The 26,379-nt window shown below is 39.1% G+C and overlaps 2 protein-coding genes across 13 annotated transcripts in view; one reads left to right on the top strand and one right to left on the bottom strand.

Annotated features, from left to right (window-relative positions):
- NBEA (neurobeachin) overlaps positions 1-26,379 on the top strand; it is a 514,855-nt gene that overhangs the window by 358,046 nt on the left and 130,430 nt on the right. The window contains exon 1 of one of the 12 annotated variants that reach the window (XM_074859827.1): positions 22,136-22,434. The exons of the other annotated variants lie outside the window; for them this stretch is intronic. Coding sequence (XP_074715928.1) covers positions 22,414-22,434 — 21 coding nt within the window. The 5' untranslated portion in view covers positions 22,136-22,413. Of the gene's footprint in view, positions 1-22,135; positions 22,435-26,379 lie in introns of those variants that run through there. 12 annotated transcript variants of the gene reach the window in all.
- Positions 330-4,566, bottom strand: MAB21L1 (mab-21 like 1). Its single transcript, XM_074859831.1, has 2 exons — positions 1,560-4,566; positions 330-395 (listed from the first exon to the last, which is right to left on the bottom strand). Exon 1 carries the CDS (start codon positions 3,209-3,211, stop codon positions 2,132-2,134), a length of 1,080 nt encoding a protein of 359 aa, XP_074715932.1. The 5' UTR covers positions 3,212-4,566; the 3' UTR covers positions 330-395; positions 1,560-2,131.

Below are 26,379 nucleotides of genomic sequence, written 5' to 3'. Positions count from 1 at the left end.
CGAGCCCAGCCGCAGCAGAGCAGAGCAGGGGTGCGTGACTTGAGCAGAAACCTTTGCGTGGTTCCTCCCCGCGGAACGGAGCGGGGGGCTGCCGCGGGGGGAGGAGGGGACGTACGGAAGGGACGGGTGCTACAGGGCGCTCCTCCCGCCTGCATCTCTTTTTATTCATATCGCTGTTGCTTTATTTCTTTGTTACTGCTCTGGAAAATGTTAGAAGAGAGAAAATAGGGGAGGTACTCTTACAAAGACCTTGGGGTTTGTTTTGTTTTGTTTTCCTGCAGAAATATCATAAATAATTTACAAGAAAATGCTAGCGACCTCGTCTGAATATGTTTGTAATAAGGCGATTTCTCTTTGACGACTAATTTCTCAAACTCGGAACTTTCTTCGCAGTGCTGGGGAAAAAAAAAAAAAAAATCTGTCAGAATCGTTGGGTATAACGGTTTCGTTAAAGTGCACCCACTGGAAATAGTTGCTAGTGGGTGCTACACAGGCGATCGGCCTCTTTCAGCACTTGTTGACTGTTAGGGTACTACACAAAATCCGCGCTGGTATTTTGCGTTTTGATTTTAAAGCCGCTTTAGAGAAATGCATACTGAGAAGGACCAGGCGTTGCAGTATGGATGGGCAGTTTTGGATCGCTTGCAGTTTTGTAGGCACACACATGTTATTCCCTTTGAATGCCCTGGGAGCGCAGGGGCTTGATTTCTGGGAGTGCAACTGGCAATGTTATCACATTCATAACGGATTTGTAGGTCAGAAGTAATATTGTTGTTCACTTTATTGGTGCCGGCTTGAACCTTTCACCTATAAATTTTATTTTCTTCTTTATTACTACTTGTGCCGAAATGCTAGTTGTATCAGCCTCACTGCTTACTCAGTACACTGGCTGCTTCAGGGCTATCTTGTGTTTCCTCAGCTTTGTTCAAAACCCAGCAGAAACACACCAGCGTCGTATAGTAAACATTCCGAAAATAGATTTCTTTTCTGACGGCTGAAAGAGTGTTACTGCATTAATAACTACATCGGTGTCTGACAGTTGCTGATGGTCATCTGGAGCTAAATTCTAATGTGTTTGTACCCCCAATATTTCCCTTCTACAAAACTATTCAAAATGCAAAGCCAGGCGCCTGCCCTTAAGTTTTCTGCTTTACAGGATTTAAGCAACTATCCACAGAAAGGCAAAATTCACAAAACATAGCTGCCTCTGTTTTTTCAAGTAGAAAACTTGATCCAGTATTGAAACGCTTACCCATATGCATTTTACTTCATTTATTAGCTTGTAATTAAATAAATCAGCAACAGAAATTAAAATCTAAATCACAAAAGGTAATTATCCAGTGTATTTCAAGTGCATTTTCAAATATATAATTCCAATATTCAAGCGTTATTATATAAGCAGAATCCAAATTTCTTTTGAATATATTTAAATAACATTTCAAGTATATTTATGGAATGTTAGAAATAGAACAAGCAATATATATGAAACGAAAAATGTAAACTTGTTAAGTTCAGACACTTCAAAAGACAATTAACAAAAGTACCATGATAAAATCTACCTTTTTAAATGGTATCTTCTCTTTAGCAGAAAATGTCCTTGAAGTATCCAAAATGGCAATTTAACTTCTGTTCACCAAATCACAAAACACCAACATCCACAATTTCAAAGACAATGTGAGATCACAATATTTGATACAAATTAAAAGGTACATTAGGGTTTGTTCAGGTGGCATATCCGAATAGCTTTTACTCACAGAGGGTTTACATAAAAATACCGGGTTTTGTTATAATCCGTTGGTACCGTTTCTAGGCAGAATGGTAACAATCATGTTAAATTACGGCCAATTTTCCTTTCCAGGTAACATACTTCCTTTTTTTTTTTTTCTTTTTTTTTCTTTTTTTTTTTTTTTTTTCTTTCCACGGGGAACTGCAAAACTCTGACGAGGATTAGAGGAACGATACTTGCTGTTCTTATTTGCTTTTCTTTGTGAAGAGCCTAAGCTATATTCCTTTTTAAAAGAGAATATTATTTGCATTGTCAAGTGGAAACAGTTGACTTTTCGAAGAGGCAGCTTCAACTTCATCGGGAAATAAGCAGATTTATCGGTCGGGCGGGTTTTATAGTTACTCTCTAAAGTTTCTCCAAACTTTTCGGGTTGGTAAGTATTTCCCTAGCCAGTCGCCACGTTTGTTTGGCCGCGTTTTCCAGGGCCGAGTGAGGTTTGCCCTGAAAGAGGTCTAAGTTGGGCAAGAAGTAATGCGGGCACCTCCTGCACTGGAGGCAGGAGATGAGCTGCAGTAAAATCCCGTTGAGCCGGTCCCCCAGGCACGACTCGTCCCAGTCCGATTCGCGGGGATGCTTTTCGCATTCGTATGAAACCAGAGTCTTCATGTGATAATTATTCAGGGGCTGGCCCGGCAGCTCCAGGTGACGGTCCCGTAAGGTTTTGAGGATAGAGAGGCATTTCTTCCTGCAGCCGCCCATCTGCAGTCTGTTCTCGGCTTCCGCGAACTGCAGCACCCAGGCATCGCTCTCGGCCGAGCTCTGCTTGCCGGCCAGAGAGTGGCACTCCTTGGATAAGAGGTTGAAGCCTTCCGCCTTGACCTCCGCCACCCTGTTGGGTCCCGGCCAGGGGATGTGGGGGAGCGGCCAGTGGGCAGCACTCCGCGGCCAGATGCCCGTGCATTTGAACGCCGGAGTGATCTGCACGACGTACCTGTCCCTGATTCTCAGCTTCACTTCGCTGGTGTCCGCCACCATCTTAACCACGTCTCTGTAACTGCACTTATCCACGGCTTGAGCCACCAGAGTCTGAAATCTGGACCGGATTTTGCGAGCGGAGAGGTAGCCAGACGCCGTGATGAACTCCACCCAGAGGGACATACTCCTCTTGCGCCCGTCGCTTAACTTTAACACAGCGCAGCCCGGCAAGGAGCCGTCGTCCACGAAGTTGAAAACCCCCATTTGGTTCAGATACAGCACGACTTCAAACTCCGTGGGGGAGATGACTTCCAACCCCTCGTAACGATTGTCCATCTCGTTCAAGGAGCTGATGAAGCGAGGCTCCTGCACCTCCACCTCCTTCAGCACGTCCGACACCACTTTGCAGACTTCTCGGATCGTTTTGGCGATGGCAGCTTTCCTGGCTTGGCATTTCTCGTTGTAGTATTTATTCAGATGATACACCAGCTTGGCCTGGGCCGCGATCATGTTGGGGCAGAGATCCGGGTTGTATACCGGAGTCTCGCAATAGGCTGTGGGATCCAATGCGGCTGCTAAGGCTGGAGCCAACTTCAGAGGAGAAACAGGCTGCCGCACTCTGAAATGTAACAAATGTTTTTCAAAATGCGCTGGGGCTGCTGCTCCTCAGATGCTCTCTTCCTGCTTTTTTAGATCAGCCGTCTTGAAGTGTGTGTGGCGGGGGGGGTGGGGGTGGGGTGGGGTGGGGGGGGGCGGGCGGGGGACTGGAGGGGGCGATATTTTTCCTCCCCCTTTTTTTAAAGGGTCCGTGAGTGAGAGGAAAGCATCGAGAGCTGCACCTTCCCCAGCAGCAAGAAAAACAAAAGTTGCACTGAGACACAGCGAGGCTTCCAGTAGTCAAAATAATAAAACCTCTTCGTATTTATTTATGTTTTCCCGTAGTAATCACTCTGTGTGTGCAGGGTGGTTAATCAGATGGTGGAAAAAAGTGCCGTGTGTGTGTGTGTATATGTCAGAAGAAGCTGGCTGTTGGTTTGTATAAGAGCCCAGATGCACTCGTGTGGAAATTATAAAGGCAGGGCCAGCCAGGCGGGCGGCCAATCGCCACTGGGCTCGTCACTGCAGCCTCTTTCAGCTCAAACCCGGCTAATTAATCCCTCTCTAGGAGATAGATATGTATACACAGACACACACACACACACACACGCGCACGCAGGCACATATAGGAAGGTAGAAGGTTACTGGCAGAAAACCCGCCCCGGTCATCTGTACGCTCGGAAATCAAGAGAAATCGCTCTCCTTTGGGTGTAACTTGAAGGGTATTGACGTTTCGAAAGGACTTGGCAAAACTGTGCCGCTCCGCACTGGCTCCCTGCGTGCCTCCCCACGGCCGAGACGGGAATGCAGGTGTATTAATGGGCATCCATCAACTAGGGAGCTACAGACCGGGCTCGCTCCTGCAGGAGCAGAGGCGTAAATTCATTAACTCACACTTGGCGTCACATCACGCTGTCCTTTCCTCCTGATAGTTGTCTATAACTGCAAGCGAGAAGTTGTTGTGTTTTGGTTTGTTGGTTTTTTGTTGTTTGGTTTTTTTTTTTTTTTTTTTTTTCCTCTCATGAACCGGCCAGTGAACAAGGCAGCAGATTCACGGGAAATTTAGTGTCCTTTGGAATAAAATATTACGCACAGGTTCACGATTTGTATTGTTTTAAAAGATCTTCTGACGGGCTCTAATCGATTTTGAGGTTTAATGCATTTCGGCATTGTCTCTGCCTTGCTTTTTGTGTTTGTACCTTATGAAGGGAGAATCAATCGCTAAACGTATCTGTCAGGTCTTTTTCACATTCCCTCCAGAAATCAAGTAGCAGATATGAACGGTAAATCTCATCTGCCAATTCTTAGCTTCGTTTTTATGTTCCGTATAGCGCTCCAATATGTTGTGAAGAGTGAATGTTCAGCTGCTTTTTGAGACGCACTATAAGTATCTATTAATTTCAAACCTGGACGATTTACCGTAGAGCGAGCTCTGCTAGCAAGCTGCGTTTAGTAAATGTGCACACGGGAGGGATGCTAGCGACTGCAAACATGCTGGCATGCTACTAATCTGACAGTTTGGGGTTTCGTGTGTGTGATGTGTAATTAGCAAATTTCGCCCTCGGTACTTTAAGTGTTAGTAATCAGGACCTTTATTTGCAAATAAACTGGAGTGGCAAACTCTGCTGCTTTGCAGCATTTACTGAGCTTCACTTCAAGAGAGCCCTGAATTATACATATTTAAAATTAAAAAAAAAAAAGCAAAAAAGCAAAGCTTTTAATCACTTGGAATCTTCAATCTACTGCCCGATTACTAATTCCTAAAGTAACTGTCACAGGCACATCCATCGCCAAAGAGAAGTCATACCGCAAAGAACATTTCACGACATTTATTCAACGTCTTAATGCGACCAACTTTATTGCGCATCGCGAAGAATTTCTGACTCTGTGCCTGGCTCGCTCGGTCTGCCGTTGGTACGGTGCTCCCCGTGCCTCTTCCTAGGAGGAAGCTGATGCGGGAATCATTTTCTGCCCGTCAGTAAAGCGGGGCGAGGGCTGCCTTGGGGCGCCTCGCTGAAGAACTGCAGGTGACAGGTCGTCCCGGAGAAGCTTCTCCTCTTCTCTGCCGCAGCCCCCCGGCCGCGGCGGGTCCGGCGGCGGCAAAACACGCCCGGTCCCGGCGCCTCCCGAGCCGCCCCCGAGCCGCGCAGCCGCCGGCCGCTGCCGCCGTCCCCGCCCGGGCTCCGGGGCTGCCGCCTCCCTCCCCCCCCGGGGCGGCGGCGTGCGGGGGGCTCCCGGGGCCGCCGGCTCCCCCCCGCCTCCCCCGAGCAGGCACTTACAGGGGTCCTCGCTGGGTCCGAGCGGACAGGCGGGCGCCTCCCCGCCGCCGTCCCCCGCTGCTCCTACCGGCGGCTGCCCCCGAGCGCGCAGGGAACCTGCCGCGGCGGCGGGGGCCGGACCTCTCCCCCCTTCCGCGGGCCGCGGGCGGCTCGGCGGCACCGCCGCGGGCCCCGTCGGCGGGCGGGGAGGGGGAGGCACCCCGCAGGCCCGGCACATCCCGCCCCACTGCCCCCGCGGATGGGGCCCGGGACGACCCCCCCTCCCCGCCGCTCCCGCCCGCCCCTCGGGGCCGGGGGCGATGCCGGTCGCGCCCTGCCCTCAGACTCAGGCGCGGCGGCGGCCGGAGCAGGGCACGGCTGGGCTGCGCGGAGGAAGGAAAAGCGGCGAAGTTGAGTCCAACTCCAGCGGGCGGGTCCCGGGGACCGCCTAGGGCGGGGGAAGGCCCTCGGCGGGGCTGGAGCTGGTCCCGGTCCCAGTCCGGGTTCCGGGGCCGGTTCCCGCCCCGGCGGCAGCCGCTCGGCCCCGGAGCCGGCCGGCGTGAAACCTCCGGCCCTGCCTCGTCGGGGGCGGCTTCTTTGCGATTTAAATAAGAAAGAGCTGCTTCCCCGCGAGGTTACATACCGGCGCCGTGTAAAAACGAAAGTTAAAGCGGGCGGACAAAAGGTTGTCCCTTCCTCCCATCTCCGCCGAGGGAACAGCCCTTTCCTGCGGAGGGGGCACAGCGGCCCCGGCCAACTTCTCATCGCCTCAGCTGCAGCAGAGCCACACATTAACCATGGAAATGTTTCGGGCGAGGTGTTGCTTAGTTTTGCCCCGTGGGTTTTAGCTCCGTAAATCCAGTTGCTAAAGGCAAAAGGCGATAGGTCGTACCCTTAAACTGCCAGTAATCTTAATTTTCATAATGTGGCAAAATTAACTTAAATAAAAGCTACGTTTTAGACCCTAAATCCGAGCTTTGAATATATAATGCTAAGATTAACCTACGATATCAAGTAATGCAGGTTATATGTATTTATTGTATCTTGGTGGCTATGGGAAATATTAACCTTAGTCTTGGCTGGGTGATGTTTGGCACTAAAGGTTGCTGTTAACTTCACTACATCATTTCATTTCACACACACACCGTAAACATTGGATAGTTTGAAAATCTGTGGATTTAGGCATCGCTGACACCAGTCAACCACTGAAATGTAACTGCTGAGGTGACCTGATTGTTTCACATGGCAAGAAGTCGGTGGTTTGATTTAGATTCCAAAAATTATTGCCTATCTGACTATATATGATACCAAATATTAATATTTTCGAAGCTTCTGACCACTTACTGCAGTTAGTTTTTCTCTGTATTTATTCATATATCCTTCATAAATTATAAAAGGAAGGAACACCTTTTCATCACCGAGTTTTATTTTTATATGTATTGACTTGTTCTGGAAAATTGAGATTAAAATCACCTCATTAAAATGATGATTGATCATTTGTCATGGTAATGGTACCATATGATATTGGTGACTTTTACCAAATTACTGTTTTCTACATATTTTCCCCTAATTAGGGAGTACTATAGCAGCATTTGTTGAACTCTGCTTGTTATTTCAAATCTTTCAAACTACAGCACCTTGTCACGTAGTGCTCATGTTAGCCAAAAAGCCAAATGGTGTTGAAAATCTTTGATTGCAGGTACTCGCCCACCCCCCAAAGTGTAATTTGAAAAAGAGAAATAAAAAAAGAAAGTTCCATATATAAATTTCACCAATAATTCCTTTTCATGTGGTGAAAAGTTGAGTTAAAATGCACATGTAAATGCATATGCACAAAAAAAGTGCTTGCATTGATATCACTTTGTATTTCTTATTATATAGTGATAGTTCTTCCACACACAACTACTCATGAATTTTAAAGTTTTATTTTTTAATATCTGCCTATTGCGCTAGGGAGCTTGGAAAAAAAAATGAAGCTGAGTTGATTAAATTATTTATCCCTACTGCTGAAGTGAGTTTGAAGGCTCATTGAATGGATCTGATTTCTTGGCTCCTCTTTCTCCCCTTCCCCCCTTATCCTGGTTATTTCATCCATATCATCCTGCCAGCAACAATAAATTTACTTTTTTTCAAGTAGGAAAACTAAAGACAGATATTTGTGCCGCGTTTGCTTTAAGTGTCAGATTATATAACATAGGCACCATCATTTTTTTTTTGTGATAGTTGATGGTACTTGCAATTTTCTGTATTATTATTTGTAGTTTACTTTTTGACTTCACTTTCACATTTTGCAACAAATGAAAAGTTGTTTAAATCTAAGTTGCTGCCGTGTTTGCAAAAGTTCAACTTTAATGATGTTACGCATTTCATTACTTAGATTTTTGCATATAAGTTTCTGTATAATTAGGTATGCAAACATTTTTCTTCCATTATCTACAGTTTTCTGCAAATATTTTGTTCCTTTTTTAAAAAAATGTGATATAGTTCCTTTTTGCATCACACAGCATTCATCAGTGCTAAACTTAATGCACGTATGTATTCTCTTCCCCTTAAAGATAAAAAAAAAAAAACAAAACAACGTGAAAAGAGTTTTCATTAGTGTCGGACTTCGTCATCTTAGGTCTTACAGATGAACTGTTAATGCTTTAAATTCCTCTGTTCTGCAGTCTGTTAAGGGAAAAAAGCAATAATTGATTTGTTTTCTTTAAAATGTTACATCTCAAAAGTAAACATGGAGTTTACACAACTGTAATTTTAGCTTGAACTGCAGAAACATTCAAGCAGGGAAAAAATGCATTGAATTATTCATTTGGTTTACTTCTCCATCAGCTTCTCCAAAGCCAGACATTCCTTAAAGTACAGCGTTTTATTTAAGCAGTCCAACACTGTTGTTTTTTTAAAAAAAGCGATCTGCTTGGAGAATGCTCTTTTCTACTGAACTGCGAGAGGAGCGTGGAATCAGTGGGGATTAACGCCTTTTAATCTACTACATCTGTAGTGGGTCATCCACCACTGCAGAACTCTCATTACTCTCTCATGCTGTATATGATTAAATGACTGAAAATATTCAACATTGACCTTGAAAATAAAGCCGTATGTGTTGGATGAGCAGCTTCCGAAGACTTTATGTCTAAACTAACCTTTCCCCTTGGTAACTTCTAGCCCTGGAATAACGTTGTCTGAGAGAGGACTAGAGCAGTAGCAAATGTAACTTGAAACTGAAGTGTGGGAGCATTTGAAATGCATCATTATATAAATTATGGCATCACTCAGATTGTTCATACTATGTTTTATGAGTAACCCAGCATCTTATTAGTCCAGTCGAAATGGGAGAGTGGTAAGTCTTGAACATACTTATTTTTGTGATTGGTGTTTTTCTGTAAACTGGTTTTGTATCAACTAGCAAACTAAAAACATCATCTTGTAGGTAGCTGATGGAGCTTTTGAAATCAGCAGAAAACATGTTGCTTAACATCTCTGAACACTAGCCTATATAAAGCTATAAGTAAGCACCATCTTTTCATATACATTTTGTCATGTTAGGTGTTTACTGATAATTTTCATTCTGCCAATACTTGGGGCATGTTAAGTCCCCCTAAGGCAAAATGAAACTTGTCCTCTCCCCTTACAATAGCATGGTTATGGTACATTACCTGTGTAACTCACTTTATCTTGATTTAGCTATAAAAAGACATGCCTAACATATTTCAATGCAGACTTCTATTTTTTAATGTAGTGTATAGTGCTCCGATATTTTCTTTCCAAATAGCAGTGAAGAGTTGAGTGAGTTGGTCGTGAGTGATTAATAAGTTTCATTGAACCTTATGAAGGCCCTGATCCTGCCAATGCACACATGGCTAGTGAAACATTCAGCTGGTTCTGGTGAGGTCACGGGCTTCTTTAGGCTCACAGTTAAGTGCGTGGGGAGTTATTTGCAGGATCAGGGCCAAAGTGGGGTAATACTTGGAGGTTAACATCTGAATAGGCTGAAATACGGTGTGTCTTTAAAATATCTAGTGCATCAAATACAGGCGTTGGTGAGGAAATATGTTTTGCGCCCAAGTATCTGCTCTTCTGTCAAGCAGAACTTCCCTATTAATTTCATTGTGTTTTAGCGATAGTATTGAATTAGCTTCTTGAGAAAGGACAGTGCTGTTTTGTCCATATTTTAACAAGATGGTCCCACAAAAATGCTTTCCCTAATCTGCTCTAAACCCCTTACATGGAGAGTGAGGTTATTCAAAGGAATGAGTGAAAGATCATGCTTTCAAAATCTCTATTACAACTGTATTCTTCATGTACTTTTGCATATTCAGGATTATTTCTATAACTCCCAAAAGGTACAGAATCTTTTAACAGTCTTGAATATAAGCAACCTACTTGCTAAAAACACTTATTCATTGTTCCTAAAAATATCCTAGCTATAACTGTAATATAAACATGTCAACCAGCTTATTATTTAAGGAAGAAGGGAAGAGATCTGTTCAGGAAAAACTTGATACTTAGATTAAAATGTATTGATTTTCCCACCACCACTCTGAACTTTTTTTCCTGAACTAGTGGAACATTGTCATTGTAGAGTGTAATATTTTATCTGGGGGAGAAATGAGTCTCTTATTAAAAGCAGCAAATCGCGCTAGTTCTCCTTTTACTTGGGTCTGGAAATTTAACCTAGACCACCTACTGTCCTTCCTACTTTTCCCTAACATTTTTTCAGCCGAGCTCTAGGACAGAATATACAGAATTGGATGCTTTGTGGCATAGTGCCGGTGTCATTGAAATGTGAAAGACTACAAAAATAACACATAGTCTTGTAGTTTCATAAATCTCCAATACAGTTGTTGACAGAGAAATACTAGCTGCTTATGGAAATATCTGTTTATCTTAAAGGAATACTACTATCAATTTTTCTTAATAGTAGAAATAGATTTTGCCTTTTGAGCATGTTATCGCTTATAATACATTAGTGCCATTGGAAAGAAGAAAAAACCTACAGTGTATCTATTAGGGTAGTGACAATGTTTTCTCTTAAGTCTTCTTGGTTTCAGATGAGGTAAAGGAGATATCTTTATTATTTTACATTTCTGAATCTTCTTTATTTACAGTTTCAGTTGATACAGAATAATTATTTTGTAAAATTAAAGGAAACTTCCAGGAAAAAAAACTCTTGTGTGGTGTGGTGTGGTTTTTTTTTTTTTTTGTCAATGCTGGTTTTAATGGGGTGGATATACTTACGTTGTGCGACATACTCAAAATACATGTCAAGAATAGACTGTAAATATATTCTTTACTAGTTTTTATTTGGTCATTACAGTGGTGATTTTAAAGTTATGCGGTGTGTACAAGCCCACTAAGAGAGAGGTTACTGTGATCAATGTGATTCTGTCTTATTTTCAGTGAATCTTTTACCATGTCTATTTCTTGCTTTCTTCTGCAAAATATTTCCAGGAATGAACTGGCTAATTATGGCTTAAATTTTTTAAAATAACCTTATCAAAAGGAACAGTTAACAAGTGCAGAACTCTTACTAGCCCTCTGAAGCACAGAAGAGTATATGACACATGCTAGGTTGTGCCATAATGCTTGCAATTTTTAGCTACACTTCAAGAGACTGCTTCTTTAAGTAGGTAAAATATGACAGCAAGTATGTTGGACAACAGTTTTCTCATTATATTCTGTGAGTACATTCATTATGTATTATTAGTCCTTAATTGTAAAGATGAAATAATATAACCATTTATCTTGGCAAGCCCATTATTTATAATCTGTACCTTACAAAATTGTGTGGATCTGCACGGGCATTTTCTTTTACACGTGCTATTCAGATTTTTGACATAGGAGATAAGAAAAAACTTTGCAGGATAAATTTATAATTAACCTAATCCACTCTTGGTAGGTAAACTGCGTATCTTGATGGGGTAAAAGAAGTCCTCTCTCCCTCACCCCCCCCCAAAATTCAGTTCTTCATTTGTTTTGTTCACCACGCTGCATTAACACAGTTTTCCCTTGTGTGCATCTGCCAGTGTACAATTTAGCCACGGGCATCTGTAGACCTTGTGGTGATCAGTATTGCAGGCAAAAGCCATATGTGTTTAAATAAAAAAAAAATCTCTTTATTTCATTTGCTGTTTTAACTGGATGGATAACTTTTGTGCCTCAAGACAGAGGAAGAGAAAATACAGAAATAATTAATTGCCTCTATTCTTGAGGCAGTTTCATTTTCCCTCTCCAATATGGAATGCTTGTCAGCTTCCCTGATAAATGACTGCATGTATTTGCATAGATTTTACATTAACACAAAAATTAGTTTTATTTGTGAAAAACTAGTTTACATAATAATGCAAAATCTAGCATTATGGATTATGTTTCCAACTTTGAGAGACTGTGGAGAAATGAGGTTTTTTTCTTCTTTTTTTTTTTTTTTAAATTCTGTTTGTTTGTTTGTTTTTAATTTCAAGGCATATTAGTTTTTAGCTTTGTATTTTGTTTCTATAAAACTAACCAAATCAGGGTCTTTTAATGTTTATAAACTATTTCTTCAGTCTTTCATAGATTTAATAATTGATGGTAGTATGAAAACGACTTCTTTCATAGACTTTTACACATTCTGTTTATTAAATACAGTCTTAAATATGAAAACATTTGCAAAATCTCATGGAAGTGTTCTGAAAAAAAAAATGTGGCAAACTTAACTGTTAAATGCACTCTAAGAATATACTTGAAGTTTTGAATCCTGCTATTAAAATAGTGCTCCATCAGGTATTCTTTCAAAGCATTAATGAACTGCATTAGCTTATATGCCAGTGTAGGACTATTTTTTTTCCTATATCTAATAACCTGTCTGTTTTAAGGAATTAGGCATTTCTAGCTTGAAGTGACAGTACAATACCTCTAGTTAAAAACTGTGTTTTATTCACAATTTGTCATGTCCATAAATAAAATTTACAAATCAATCTGTCTGAAATATCTTTGAAGGAAAATATACTGCCCTAATTTTGAGCCAATTGTAGTTATTTTCAAATGAAACGAATTGGATGTTTTCTCATATAATAGACCTGGTGTCTTGTCTAAAGGCAACTGCTAATTGTATATCAGCCCATTCTCCAGGCCGAAAAAAATACAGATTCATTCACTGCTGTTATTTCATGCTATGTAACAAAAAGAAAATACGCTCCTTATGAAGCATGCTATACTTAATGGCAACTTAAGGTAAAAGAGTGCCTTTGCCACTTCTTGAATCTGGGACACCCTAGGTGCCAGCTGTCACTGCTCAGCTAATGATGACAAATGCCCCTCTCTATGCAGATTGCAGAGCTTGCAGGCTGCTATGAAAGGCAGCCAGATTACCTTTCTTCAGATAGTAACTTAACCTTTTAAACTCAAGTGTCAGAATGAAATTATTAGCTGGGATACTTTCAATATCTGTTTCTTTAAAAAAGAAAAAAAAAAAAAAAAAAAAAAGAAAGAAAAGAAGACAGTGACTTCAAATAATACCGTAGCAGCTCCTATTCACAAATTGCTCATGCTTCTCTGATGTTTTAAAAATAGGAAATTGCTGCCACTGTGCCTGTGAGCACTATATGGATTTGCTGGCACTGAATGCATGAATACTGAAGCTGACCTCTTGGTTGCACTACACGGAAATGGGGCCAAGCGGGTGAAATTCTGTCCTTGCTTACATCTACACAGTGTTACTGATGCACAGATCTGACAGATCACAGGTTAACTGATGGTATTTTATAATAGACCTTAATTGATCTTACATATTGTGGATATACTCAACTCTCTCCATGACAGTTCATGTTACCACTCTAAGTCTGTGAACCTCAGTTAGAGTCCAATGTATCAAAATAGCCGGGTATTTATTTTGTGGGTATGAGCAGTTTCATGTGGTTAACGTTAAGTTACTAATCTGAACATATTCTGCAGTCAGAGTTTTGGAGTTACTTTCTGGGTTTTCTTGGAAGTAGCTGACAGATGTGAGGATATTACATAGTTCCTTAACAGCACATCAGAAATGTAACACAGTATAAGCACCATATATGCCGCCTAAAGGTGTAGGGTGCTTTTTGAGTGTGTACACATACATGTGTCTGTATTTTTATATGGGTCTATTTGTATGTGTTTGTACACTTAAATATAGAAGCAAACAGATGTATAGGCATTCGTATCAATATGTGCACACATGGAGTAGCCTACGCATGTAACATCCAAACAAAATATATTTCTGTGTTTATTTTAAAATGCTGACATATATGAGCATGTTTAACTTGCACATACTTGCCATTAAATCAGTCTGTACAGTGAACTGTATATGAATATCAGTTTCCCTCTGAGTAAAGCATATTTCACATTATCAAATCTCCATAGCAGTACTCTCTTGGTAATATGATGTATGAAAGGGAGATGCTGGTTAATATTATATTAGAAATGTTTCCATTTAAAGTTTGGGGAAGAGTATTTGGTTTTGCCTGTGCATAACTATGTTAAATTTAACATCCTGTTTTGTTTTGTTTCACTTTGTTTTTTCTTTAAGTCATTATGTTCAAAGTATTTAAAACTATACATGTTTCATTATTTTGAGCAAGTGTAGCACAATCTGGGAAATAAAAAAGACAAAGATCTAGTGTTTCATACTCAGCTTTCTCGGCTTGTTGGTTGAATAGGCATCAAATGAAGTCCAATGCCTGTACAAAAGAAATGTTCCTTGTTTGTATTTGCCCCATCTGTGTCATCTGGTGGCTTATGCAATAGGAGGTGTTATCACATGAATCCAAATGCACAAGCCAGTTGTTTTATGGACTCTTTCTGTGCTTGGAGGAGTTTATAAGTTGCCCACTCTATTGTGTGTCACTCCCAGATGACACGTGCGCATTCTGCTGAGCATATTTTGGGGGTAATTATAACTAATGAAGCCTGGTACACAGCTTGTTCGCAGAGTGATTTATTCTGCTCCTGTCTGATTCCTGAGAGTTCTGTAAAATGGTTATATTGTGCCTTCCACTTTGGACATGTATGGGAGCATGTGGTATTGAGTCCATCTGAGAAAATTTGCTATTCAGTGTACCACAGACTAATTACAAAGATATTGGCTGGGTACATCTGTTTAAAAATATAGGGATGAACTGAAAATTATAAATGGGATCTGTAACTTTAGGGATATTGACTTCAGTATGGCTCTTGTCTAGTTGTTTACTCTTCCCAGACTTGCAGTAACCCACTTAAATGTACTTGTGTTAAATGCCTCAGAGTTTCTCTGAACCCCATAAGTTAAGGTTAGGTTCCCTTTATAGCTTTTAGCAAAGCAGATTTTATTATGCAATTTGAATTCTGATAATTGATGATATTTTGTGGAAAGATGGATTTAAATGTTGGGAAGGAAATAGCAACAAAAAAAAAATCATTACTGAAGCCTGGTTGTCAACCTTTATTTCACCTTAGATATACCATTCTCACTCTAATTTGTCTTGACTCACCAGTCTCTCAGGCAAGTAAATCCACTGACATTAGTGGGCCTCCTCCTCTGTACAAGTACTCATACATTTGTTTGCCAGGATGGTTTTAAAAATCTTTTTTCCAAGATGCTAACATACCTCTGAAGTCATGAAGTCATGGGGTGCACAGAAACTCCAGGGTTTATCACTTCATCTACCAGATTCACAGATATCCAAGCAGGCTGGATGTTTTTACAAGTATCTCAGCATCGGTGTTCAGCAGTAATAGTCTTCAATTATATCTGTCTTCAGTTATATCAGCTTTTCCCATCTTCACCCCCTAGCTCTGTATCCAGATTTGAAAGACTTTTGCATCTTCTTTTCAGTGCTTAAACAAAATTTTCCTTCCCAGAAAAAAAGATTAAAAGTTATAGTACTGCTTGTAGGAATGGGAGAAGAGACAACCTTATTGTTGTGTACATTTTATAAAAAGCATTTTGTAAGGTTGGAAAACAACTGCTTAGAAAAGTTCACATCCTTCCTACTAGCTGCATGACTAGAAAAATAGTTTTACTGAGAATGAATTACTGTTTTAACCTGGTTTTGTGAAAACAACCTGGGATGTGCTTATGACAACATTAACAGCATGATGGGTGAGAAGATATTGCTAGTTCTCAGAAGTGAATTGTATAAGATGACATTCCTCAGCTAGTATGTTAAGCAAGAGGATGTCGTCACCAGCAGACCTGAAGTTTGTCTGTGTCCTAACCTGTCCCAGTAGTGAAGTTTACAGTATCAATAGCATTTTTCAAAATCAGTACTTTCACTGGGAAAGAAAAGGAAACAAAACAAAATTTCAAGCTAACCTTGATCTTCATAACCATGAAGATAAAAGAGGACAGAAGGTCTGCCAGTGACTTCATTGTTGCTCCTGAATTTGTGTGGAGCATGTTCTCCTAGGAAGAGTTTGCAGTGTTATATACCCAAGATGATAACCATCAGAAGGTAAGAGTGTTGGAGAAAAGCTGTTTTCATATAATGGGTATGAATATACCTGTATGTAATGTACATGGAGAAACACACAATTTGAAAACTAACTGGTTTGCCGAGAACAATTGTTTTATAATGTAGCAGTTACGCTTGAGTTGTTTGAAATAAACAGAATTTGCTTTTGGACTGTGGCAGTAAGGATGTTTAGCTTTATGCTTGTTCTGTATTTCCTCCATATATAAAAGCATGTTCTGAGGACAATTTTTACATGATGATTTATGGCGATATTAAATCTGGCCTGGATTTGGGTTCACTGATGATACAATTATTATAGGTTTTGACTTTTGGGATAACACACATATTACCTGCTTACCATCCCAGATATTGCAAGAGGTTTGCTAAATTGTCAGCATGTACTTATCATTAAAATCCTTAGATAGGTTAGACATTACAGATGAAAATCAGAATTTTCCACGTTCTATAAGGTTTTCTGGGTTTTTCTTTGTTCTGTGTTAAAGGACTGTGACAAACTACAATGACTGGTATATTAGAAAATGCCTAAAAATGAGCAGTTGTTTTAATTGGAGAAAGATTGTCACACATTGAAAGAATAGTTAGCTGGAATTATGGTTTTGTGCTTATTCAAATATTACAGTTGTTAGGTGTAGTTTAGTTTTCCGAGTAATCTACTCATGTTTAGTCAGAGTACATCTGTTCTATATAATTTTAAACATTTCATAAAATATTTAAGATTAATGGTCCAAATCAAGCACTAGCTAAACCAACGACACTAATTACATCAGATGTAGTTGGGTCAGTGAAGCTTACATGTCATTCTTCTGCACTGACCAAACTTTTCATTTGCATGAACTCATGTCTCATGTTAGTCAGCCTCTGCAAGAGTTTGCATCAGACCAGAGCATGGCCTTCTGAGAGCTGTAATTTCACCCTCTGTGCTACTTTCCTTTCTTCGGTAAGATGCATTCATGTTATTAATTTCCATTCCTTTGCTACTTTACATGAATTTTGTGACAGGAATGACTATTTAAGTCACCTTGAACCTAGAAACTTATTTATACTATGCCACACTAGGGCTAGTGTGTATGATTGGCTTATCAGTTATGGGTAGGCAAAAATATTTTTTCTTATTAGTATCTAGAAAAATAGTAGTAAAATAATACTCATAACCTACAGTAATAACCATTTAGCAGAAATTGGAACCAAGAATCTGAGTTGATTTTTGGGTGCTAAATTCTTATTTGTTAAGCTCACCAGTGTTAGAAGCGGGCTTTCCTTTCTGCTGGTAAGACATACCCTTCCATTTTCCCTGGTAGTCTCCCAGATTTATGGGACCAGGCTGCCCAGTTGGACTGTCTGTTTTCTAGAAATTCTGAAAAAATGTTGACGGAAGAGTGTTTGCCATGTTCCACATGTGACAGTCAGTCACACAGTGGACATGTTGGACTGCTTGTAAAGCAAATGTTTAGTGAATACATAAGGAATTTGAACTCCAACCCCACAGTGACCCTGTGGTACTGTATGTGATGATCAGTTGTGCAGGCAAAATAACAGTGATTCAATTAAACCCCCAATTTTTATATCCATTTAGTTACGTTTATACAGCTTTGTGGAATAGGAGAAATAAATCACAAACAAGAAGACAACCAAAAAATATGCTGTGCTTGGGTTAGAAAAAAAAGTGATTGGACAGACTGAAGATCAGGGCAAAAAGATCAAAGAGAATTAATTTGAAATGGGAGATACTAAAACTTTTCAGGAAAAATTAATTTGAAAACTTATAGTAATATTTGTTTAATTGAAGGGAGTGGACTACAAAAGCAATATAAAGAATCAAAGGGGAAAATCAGAGGACAAATTATGAAGGAAGAAGTTTGATTAAAAGAGTTTGAATTAAAGTGGAAACATGTAGGGTTTTCTTCATATAAAGTACCACACTAAGGAGAAATCCCAGATTTAAGGAATCTCTGCCAGCGCACCTAAGCCCACATGGTGACTCTGATGTTGTGAATCATGCTGGAAAGTGTCAACATTTCCCAGGCTTACTCTGGGCTGTGCTTTAACTGAGCTGGCCTCAATGTAGTTGCTGCTTTTGTGGGCAGAAGTCATTGCTTTGTGAAAGCGAATAAGGCAGTTCTCCAAGAGCTGCTCTCCAGAGCCCCAGACAGTGAAAACAGCAGCCTTTTCAGCATCCTTCACTGACCTAGAGGTTAACCTGTCCAGAGGCTTATGCAATCTATACAGTAAAGGAGAGCTTTATTAGGATGGGAAACAGGATATGTTGAGAAGGAGACAACAGAGAGATTCCAGAAGTTGAGAGGGAACATGTATAGTGAAGTTCCTGGCACATCTTTAAACTGTAGATAGTTATATTAACACCTTGGCTGGTATTTCTTTACCTTCTAAATTAAGTCCTGATGAGTAGGACTGAATGAGACCTTTTTGGATGCACAAACTGCTGAACTTGCTTGTATTGTGTGGTACTATATGTTCTTAAATTAATGTTACTAAACATGGGACTTATGAGACCATTCACGAGCCTACATTATTTGTTATTGGTCTCATTTAATATTTATAGAGTGACACACATTTCCATGTTGCCTTAGAGAAATAAAAATTATGATTCTGCCCTCATTTTACAGTCTAATTTTGGCAAATGGAAGAAATAGCGGAAAAAAATAGAAGAGGTAGTGGAAAAGGTAAAAAGGTTGTAATAAATAATGCTACTACTATATTATGTAGGAAGCTTGTATATCTGATTTTTTTTAAAGCCAGTATAAAATGGAATTTCTAAAAGGACAGTGATGTAGTGCAGTTCTGTCTAAGGGTCAGGACTGGGAGAAGCAACAGTTGAAAGGCAAAAGTAGAAGGTGTGAAAATTAGATTTTCATTTGATGTGAGTGTGTTCAGGTTGGCTGAGGCTGCTGAGAATTCAATAAGAGGTGTTTGAATGAGGTGCAGTGGCTAGTACAGGTAGGAATATTTCACTGTCCTTGCTCCCATGTGGATGTGTTATAGACCAAATGGTAGGCAAGCTGCCTATTTTTGCCTGCTAAGTAAGCCAACTGAGCCAAACACTAGTGTTGTCAAGGTTTCCCAGAAATGCACAGTTCAGTGCATGAACACAAAACATTCAGCTGCAGAATTTACGTGTGGATAGGAATGTAGGCTCCATTTCCTGCCCAAGAAAACCCAACAAAAAAGTCTTGGCAATGCTGGGCAGGAGGATGATGACATTGGTGTAACATGATAATATGTTATTTATGTAGACAGGGCTGCAGTAATGCATCACCTCACCTTGTTGCCATATCGGGCCTGTAATGTTACTTTCTTGCTCCTTTTGATGTACCCAGTGCTAACATGGCTCTTCAGCTTTGAGAGGTGGGGTGCTACGTGTCTGAGTCTTCCTTTTGTGTATCTTTGTGGACTCATTTGTAAAATTATCATTTTAACCAAATACTACTATTCTAGTGTTGTGTTTCATTGATACTCAGTGATACATCGCAAAGTTCACTCATATTTGATCGAGTGTTGAGTGAAAGAATGATTCATCTTTTTAGTCATATAGGCTGCAAAAGTGTTCAGAGCACTTCATAAATGTGAGGGTGATATCGTGTCTAGAATACCTCTGTTAATGCAGAAGCACAGAATCCATTATTTATACTTATGGACTGGTTAAAAAAAAAAGGTGTTCTTCAGTATGAATTTGTGCCTTTAACAGCAAAAAGTGGAAGGTCTAAATATCTAATTCTAATAATCAGACATAAGTCTCCACAAAGGTTGAAGTATAAAATATCTGTGCAAAAGGATGAAATTCTGGCATAAAAGCTGACCAGTTTTATAGCTTTTTTGTGACCTTCATGGTAATAATATGTTGCATATAGGAGGCGGTCAGACTTACACAACCACAATTTGTTTTGTTTGGTGTCTTCTTGCTTAGCTGACTGGAGGTAAAAATATGGAAACTCTTTCTATATATATATATATATACGCATGAAGCAAATAAGTTGCAGTGGCTGTAATTCCTGTTATTAAACCTTGTTCATTTATTAATATTAATCATTAGGTGGTTGTTAATCTGGCTAAAAGACACACAAAGAAAATAGTTTTGTGATAAGAAAGAAGCTTTGTTGCAAATAAGGGACACTGTATGTAGTGCTCTGCACAGTACATTTTACAGAAGCGCATAGGATCTGTTTACCTGGTTGAAATTCAAATTGTTTTATTATGGTGTCAATTCTTTGGTTTTGGCAGCACTTCTAAAGTGTCTATACACAAAAGGACTACCACAGTGAATGAATGCTAGTGTTGACACCACCTAACAAGCAGGGATTATGTGTTTACAGAAGAAGTAATATGATAGGTCAAGTATAAGAGGCACTTCTCAAGAGCACTTCACCACATAATGAGTGACTGACTAGAAAGTGCGGAGCTGCCACTCTTTGGCTTCGTTTCGGTGTTGATGCCTGCCTCTCTCCTCCAAAGCCCTCTTGATCATGTTCAGCTGCTCTGTTCTCATGTGGTGAATAATAGTAGAGTAAAGCTGCTTTTCTGTCTCATTTTTCTTGCTAATTTACACATTCAAGCCATTTTTTGTTTGCTATCCTTATTTGCTATTCCCTTTTGTCAAGGCACTGTTCTCTTTTTTGCCTCAGGCCTAGGAACTAATTTGAGCTTCTATAATTACTTCATGTTTTACACCTGTCTGCATATCATGCACCCCTTGTCTCTGTACTTAAGCTGTATATTTCCTTGGAAGGAAAAAAAAAAAAAAAAAGGGCTAGTTTTCATATACAAGGAATCCCCAAGTTTCTCCTCTGAGTCTTCCTACAGGAGAAACACAATTAAACTGTTGAGATGTTCTCAGCAATGCAGCTGACCTTTTGGGTTCATGAAGGACAAATGAATGCTGTCTGTTCAGACAGTTTGTGTTAAGACATTGTTGAGCAAAGAGCCCTGAGCTTTGTTCCTCTTGAATGAAGCAATGGTTGTAGTCATTTTAAAATCATTAAGAGCCTGAATGCACGGTATCATTCTACAGTGTTTGCTCTACAGCTGCTCTTCTGCTTTAATAGCAGCTTATTAAATTTGGGTCAAGCGCACTCTGAAGAGTATCACAATGAAGAAACTGTTCAAAAAGTTACCTGTTTAAAAAAAAGGCAATTGATTAGATTTTTAACTTAAGTGACAGCTGCAATTCATTGCCTGTTCTTTGTGGTGTCCTGCAGCCAGAGTGGAAGCCTTTTGTAATTTGGTCTTCATTTTGTAAAAGCTTTCTTGAATAATCCAGGGTTGCTTTCCACTCTGAGACCGCCTCAATCCAATTAGGAGTTTAACAAGGGTCAAATTAAGGAGACTTTACACTTCATGTTTGCATCATTAGCCATAAGACTGTTTTGTGTGTGCACGACTGTGTGTCGAGGGAGGAGGGGAGGCTGCAAGATGGGGCAGACACAAAGCTGTCATCCACCATGTGGTGCATCCCGTCGCTGAATGGAGGCACAGCAGGCTAGGAACAACATTTCCAGTTGTCTTTTGGGGCTGTCGTCATGTGGATTTCAGCTGGTACATAGTTGTTTGGAGGTTACAGGTGCTAGCTAGAACTGAGGAAGAAGAGCGCACTCTGTGCCTAGTCTTTTCTCTCCTGGTAGCCTATTGTTATCGGACAAATGACTGGGAAGAGATGAAGTTAGAAATCTCTTGAGCATTCATTATTTTTGATGAGATGACAACTACCCCAGTTTCTTGTTCTCACTACTCATGCTGTTTCCTGTTATTTTTTGAAAACGTAATTTTTCTGTGTGTTAAGTGTATTGTACAATGTGAACTTTTTTTATACAAGTAGTTTGTTAGCAGGCTTTCGATAATCAGATGTGCATATGGAAGACTACAAACATGCAGTCATATTTTCGACAATAACAAGTAATCTTCTAAAAACGGCGCCAGTTTTACTTATACAGTTTTCGAGTACAACTACATTTTCCTAATGAATTATTTATAGAAGTTGTTGAAAATTAGAGAGAAAACCATAAGACCCTCCTTTCTGTGTAAGATTCTTCTTAATGACAAGAAAAATTCTCCTGCTACTCAGTGTTTAGATGTGTGGGATATTGCTGGAGAACTGTTGCAGTGTCTCTTTAGCAAATGCTTTGTGCTGCTACATACAAAGTAACGATTTATCTAAAAATAACACTTTCATTGTTCCTTCCCCCCTAAACCCATTAATAGGTACTTTAGTATCATGCGAGTTTTCATAGTTTAATCCCTTTTCAAAAGCTTTTCAGAATAAAAGCTCTAAATGGTCCTCAGTATTAATTTGATGTGACTTCTGTACAATATGGTTTGAAACTCTCAGAAGCACGTTTTTACAGCTTACCCTTTTTCACTGGATCAGTGTGTGGAAAATACCAGCTAAATGTTTCATGGAGTCTCTGCTGTAAGCCTTTTTTGTTGTCTTGCAGATGCTATAGCTTTCTAGTGATTTTTATTTAGTACCATCATTATTAAATAATACTTAAGCCAGATCAAAAACTCTACATATATTATTGTTCATTGAATTTAAATTTTAGGAAATGCCACTTAAAACATAATTTTAAAAAAAGTTTTGACCTATCTCTTGAATCTCATTTGATGAGAATTTAGCTTCAACAATAAACTGTGCATAATAAATGGTGATTGATTTTAATGTAGTCTGTGTTTGTAGTCAATCAGATCTTTGTTTACATTTAGACAGGAATAGCTGGCTTTAGGGCTTTGGACACCCATAAATAATGACATTTTTTTAAATGCTCAGCTCTCAGTGAAATATTAATATGATGTGTCTGATGGAAGTAACAAGAAATAATTTAAAACTTGTTCTGTCAACTTCTTTATCAAATGGGAATGTATTTTCTGTTTGGATCACAGTGTGCATAGTGACTGGTGAAATAAAAGCCTTGACTGTCCAATTCTTTTCATAATGTATGTCTCCTGTGGTGGTTTTTTTTTCCTCAAAAACACTGTCTAACTCTGGAACAAGAGAGTTACAGTAGTAACAAATGGTGTGGGGGAGTGTATTTTGCTTTGCTTTGTTTTTCCCTCAGTTACCCCAATTTTAAGGCTTTTGCATAAATTAGTATCACGAATGAAGTGAATGTAAATTGTATGATATAAGCCTGTTTGAAGATGTTCAGGCTGTTCTGAGCTCTAGATATCCAAGAGGATTAGAATAATACGAGATTTAGAATGTCACAGATTTTGGTTCTTTATTACTCAGTTTCTTTAGTCTAAAGGGAACCCAGTCACTTGACTATAGAAGCATTTATTCCAGGTATTGTTTGCCATGCCCAGGTAAAATAGGGTATCAACAGATATTTTTATATTACAGAAAACTTCCATCACTGATTTGTAGTACTCTGTCTTCCTGACTGACCATTACATGTATATATTCAACACATACCATTTTGGTTTTTTTAACCTGGCTATTTTCAGGAAGGTATTTGATTTTATAATTTCAGTGTCCTGCAGCCTGGAGAGATGCCCTTTAAAAAATTGTAACAAACTGAAATAAAGAATCATAGTGGTTATGAAATAACGCCCATAACATAAAATATATTTTACACTCTGATATTTTGTGATTGATAGGCTGAAAAGTGCTTTATTATTTCTTCAGAATGAAACTATTGAACCTTCCTATTCTGAGTAGATGTCCACTTCGCCTTCCTGCTAGATCCTTTTATTATAGTTTTTTTTTCACTTTATATGCTTTGGTGTATAGGTAGTCTGCAAGAAAAGAGAACGGATTTCACAGCTGCAATGCCAGAGTTTACAGTTGAAGGAAAAGTGGACTTAAGATCAGTGAACATTGCCAGTCATTAGTTCTTACTTATCTACCAGAAAACACAATGATAGAAAAAAGATTTCAATTCTGTATTTCGGTAGGGTGTTTTACAACTGTACATATGGACATTTGTATGTAAACTAGATACAACCTTTGAGGTCTTGGGAAATTATCAGAGTGGACCTTAGTGTGACAAACCTTCTGTCCTTTCTACCAGGATTTATATAGCCATAAGAGGAAAATGATAGCATGATTTATGCATCCGTGTAAGTTTCTGGGATATCACCCAGTCGCCATTTTGTGCCAGTGTCACAGAGATATGAAGGTGTGAATGGTAATCAGGCTGTTCAAGTAAAGCCTAAAAATTTCTGTCAGCTACAAAGGTTGGAATTTTAGATAAACAGACTCAGAACTTACATAATGTCAGGAATTAAATATTTCTTCTCAATCACAGTAAGTCTGTACTGCATAAATTCTTAAAAGCAATAAAGCTTTAAAGGCTGTTAATCTAAACTTTGAGATTTTCTCTATCAGTGTGTACATTTTAGCTACTATTTAGTGTTATACAGATGTTTTCCTCATTTTAAAATTTGTATTTTCTTCAGTTTGTATGTTGGTATAAAACATAATGTCTATTTATATTAAAATGTGAATTTATTTGAATTCTTATTGTAACAAAGTCACCATATACCTTGTTTGGTTTGTTTTGTTTTTCCTTCCTACCTCTAGCATACAAAACCATTTACTAAACCTAGTTTTACTGTTAAAGCAACTTCAGTATAAAATTGATTACATAGTTATCCAGAGGAGGATCAGATAGCAGCTTTATTGCTTTTAGAAGGACTATCTACACTTTTTGTGTATAATGAATTTGGTTCTCTTGAAAGATGCTGGATTGACAGCCCTGAAGACCAAAGTCCTTTATTTATGCATGAGCAGCAATAGTTCTGCCTTTCCCACACTGCCCTCCTGATATGCTTCACCCATGACCTGAAGGATCTCCCTTAGAAGTGACAGCTTAGTAGCCTTCATACCCATTCACTCCTCCAGTCCCATTCTGGGAGTGCCAACAAGAATGCCAGGCTGGTGGTGCCTTTTTGCTGTGAACGTTTGGTAACTGCCTTTCAGGTTGCAGTAGACATCTCATTTTCCATAGATTATTGTACAGCAGTCTGAGGGTGATAACTTTCAGGCTCTTCAGGGTAATGGCAAAACAGAGGTCTTAGGGTAATTAAAAGCAAGACCGGGGTTCAATTACCGTATATAGTCTAGTAAATTAGAGTCAAGTTCTCTAGTCCATTACCAATTTCCTGACTGAGCTAGTCCTCTAGGACTTTTTACAGCATTACTAATGTTCCTCAGACCCTCTTCTTTTACTCACTGAAAGGAAAGAATGCTTTCTGCAAGCACAAGTCACAAATAGCCTGGTTTTCTTCTGGCTTACAAAATGCAAAGCATAACTAATTTGATAGTGGATTGTACCAAGTTTAATTTGACTCAAAGACCTTACGGGCTAATTGAGTTTGTTTCTGATCTCATTTATGGTAAAGTAAATTTAAATTCCCTTTGAGTTATGCTAAGATACACACGTTGGCATAAGCACGGTACTTGATTCTCTGTGTATAACTTACGTACTGGATATATGTGATTAGTCCTTTATGAGACATAACATATAAATGTACATGCAGAATTATAATGGAATAATAGTATAGTGCTAACAGAAATTCTAACTTTTTCCCTGCAATAAATTTATCATATTTTGCATCAGTGATACATTTATACTGGAAATACATGCTCAATGTGTCTGAGCTGCAATTCAGTTGCCTACTTTCACGTGTATTTTGAGAAAAACGTACCAGGCATATGATTTTATATTTCTAGTTATTCCAGAAAGTAACACATACATGTGTTTAAAAAAATGACATGAGAAAAAGAAGGAAAAGAAGTTAACTGTTGTCTTCTGCTGAATGGGCATATTTTCAGTATTCAGTGGAGTATTGAAATATTCCAAGCGCTAAATAAGAATACACAAGCCTGTACATATGAAGAGCTCCACATGTGAATTTATGTATTAGAATGGTAAGATAATTCAGTTATGTATCATTAAATGAAAGACATGTTTCTATATTTCAGAATATGAGAATCTACATTGTATACACACAGCTACATGCAAAGCCCTTGTCATGTTGCTAAAGGTTATCCATGGCTCTTGGGAGAAAAAACTTTAGTTTCAGCCCATTGTTTCATATTTGTCAAAATGATTATGTTCTTAAAACTCTGTATTTAAAACCAGCAAAAATTTACAAATAAATTATTTTTAAACAATCCAGTTCAAGTTTAGAAAATATTTTTCATTCACTTAAAATATTTTAAAACAACAGACAATCTCTTTATGAAAAAGTTATTCAGCTAGTAAAAAAGTAGACAAAAAATCAATCCCAAAATAATTATCCCAAGGAGTGTAACCTCCTAAAAAAACACATTTAATTTGAGAACATCACTTCATAAAGTTTATAGTACTGAATTATTTGAGAAGTGTAGAAACTTAACATAATAATTAAA

Source organism: Strix uralensis, chromosome 2 (genome assembly GCF_047716275.1).
Source record: "Strix uralensis isolate ZFMK-TIS-50842 chromosome 2, bStrUra1, whole genome shotgun sequence".
Classification (NCBI taxonomy): domain Eukaryota; kingdom Metazoa; phylum Chordata; class Aves; order Strigiformes; family Strigidae; genus Strix; species Strix uralensis.
The sequence above is the reverse complement of the archived record's forward strand: the minus strand, read 5'-3'. Positions and strand labels throughout refer to the sequence as shown.

What these genes read in the sequence shown, in the direction of transcription:
- MAB21L1 (XM_074859831.1), bottom strand. Translation starts at nt 3,211, where the DNA reads ATGATCGCGGCCCAGGCCAAGCTGGTGTATCATCTGAATAAATACTAC.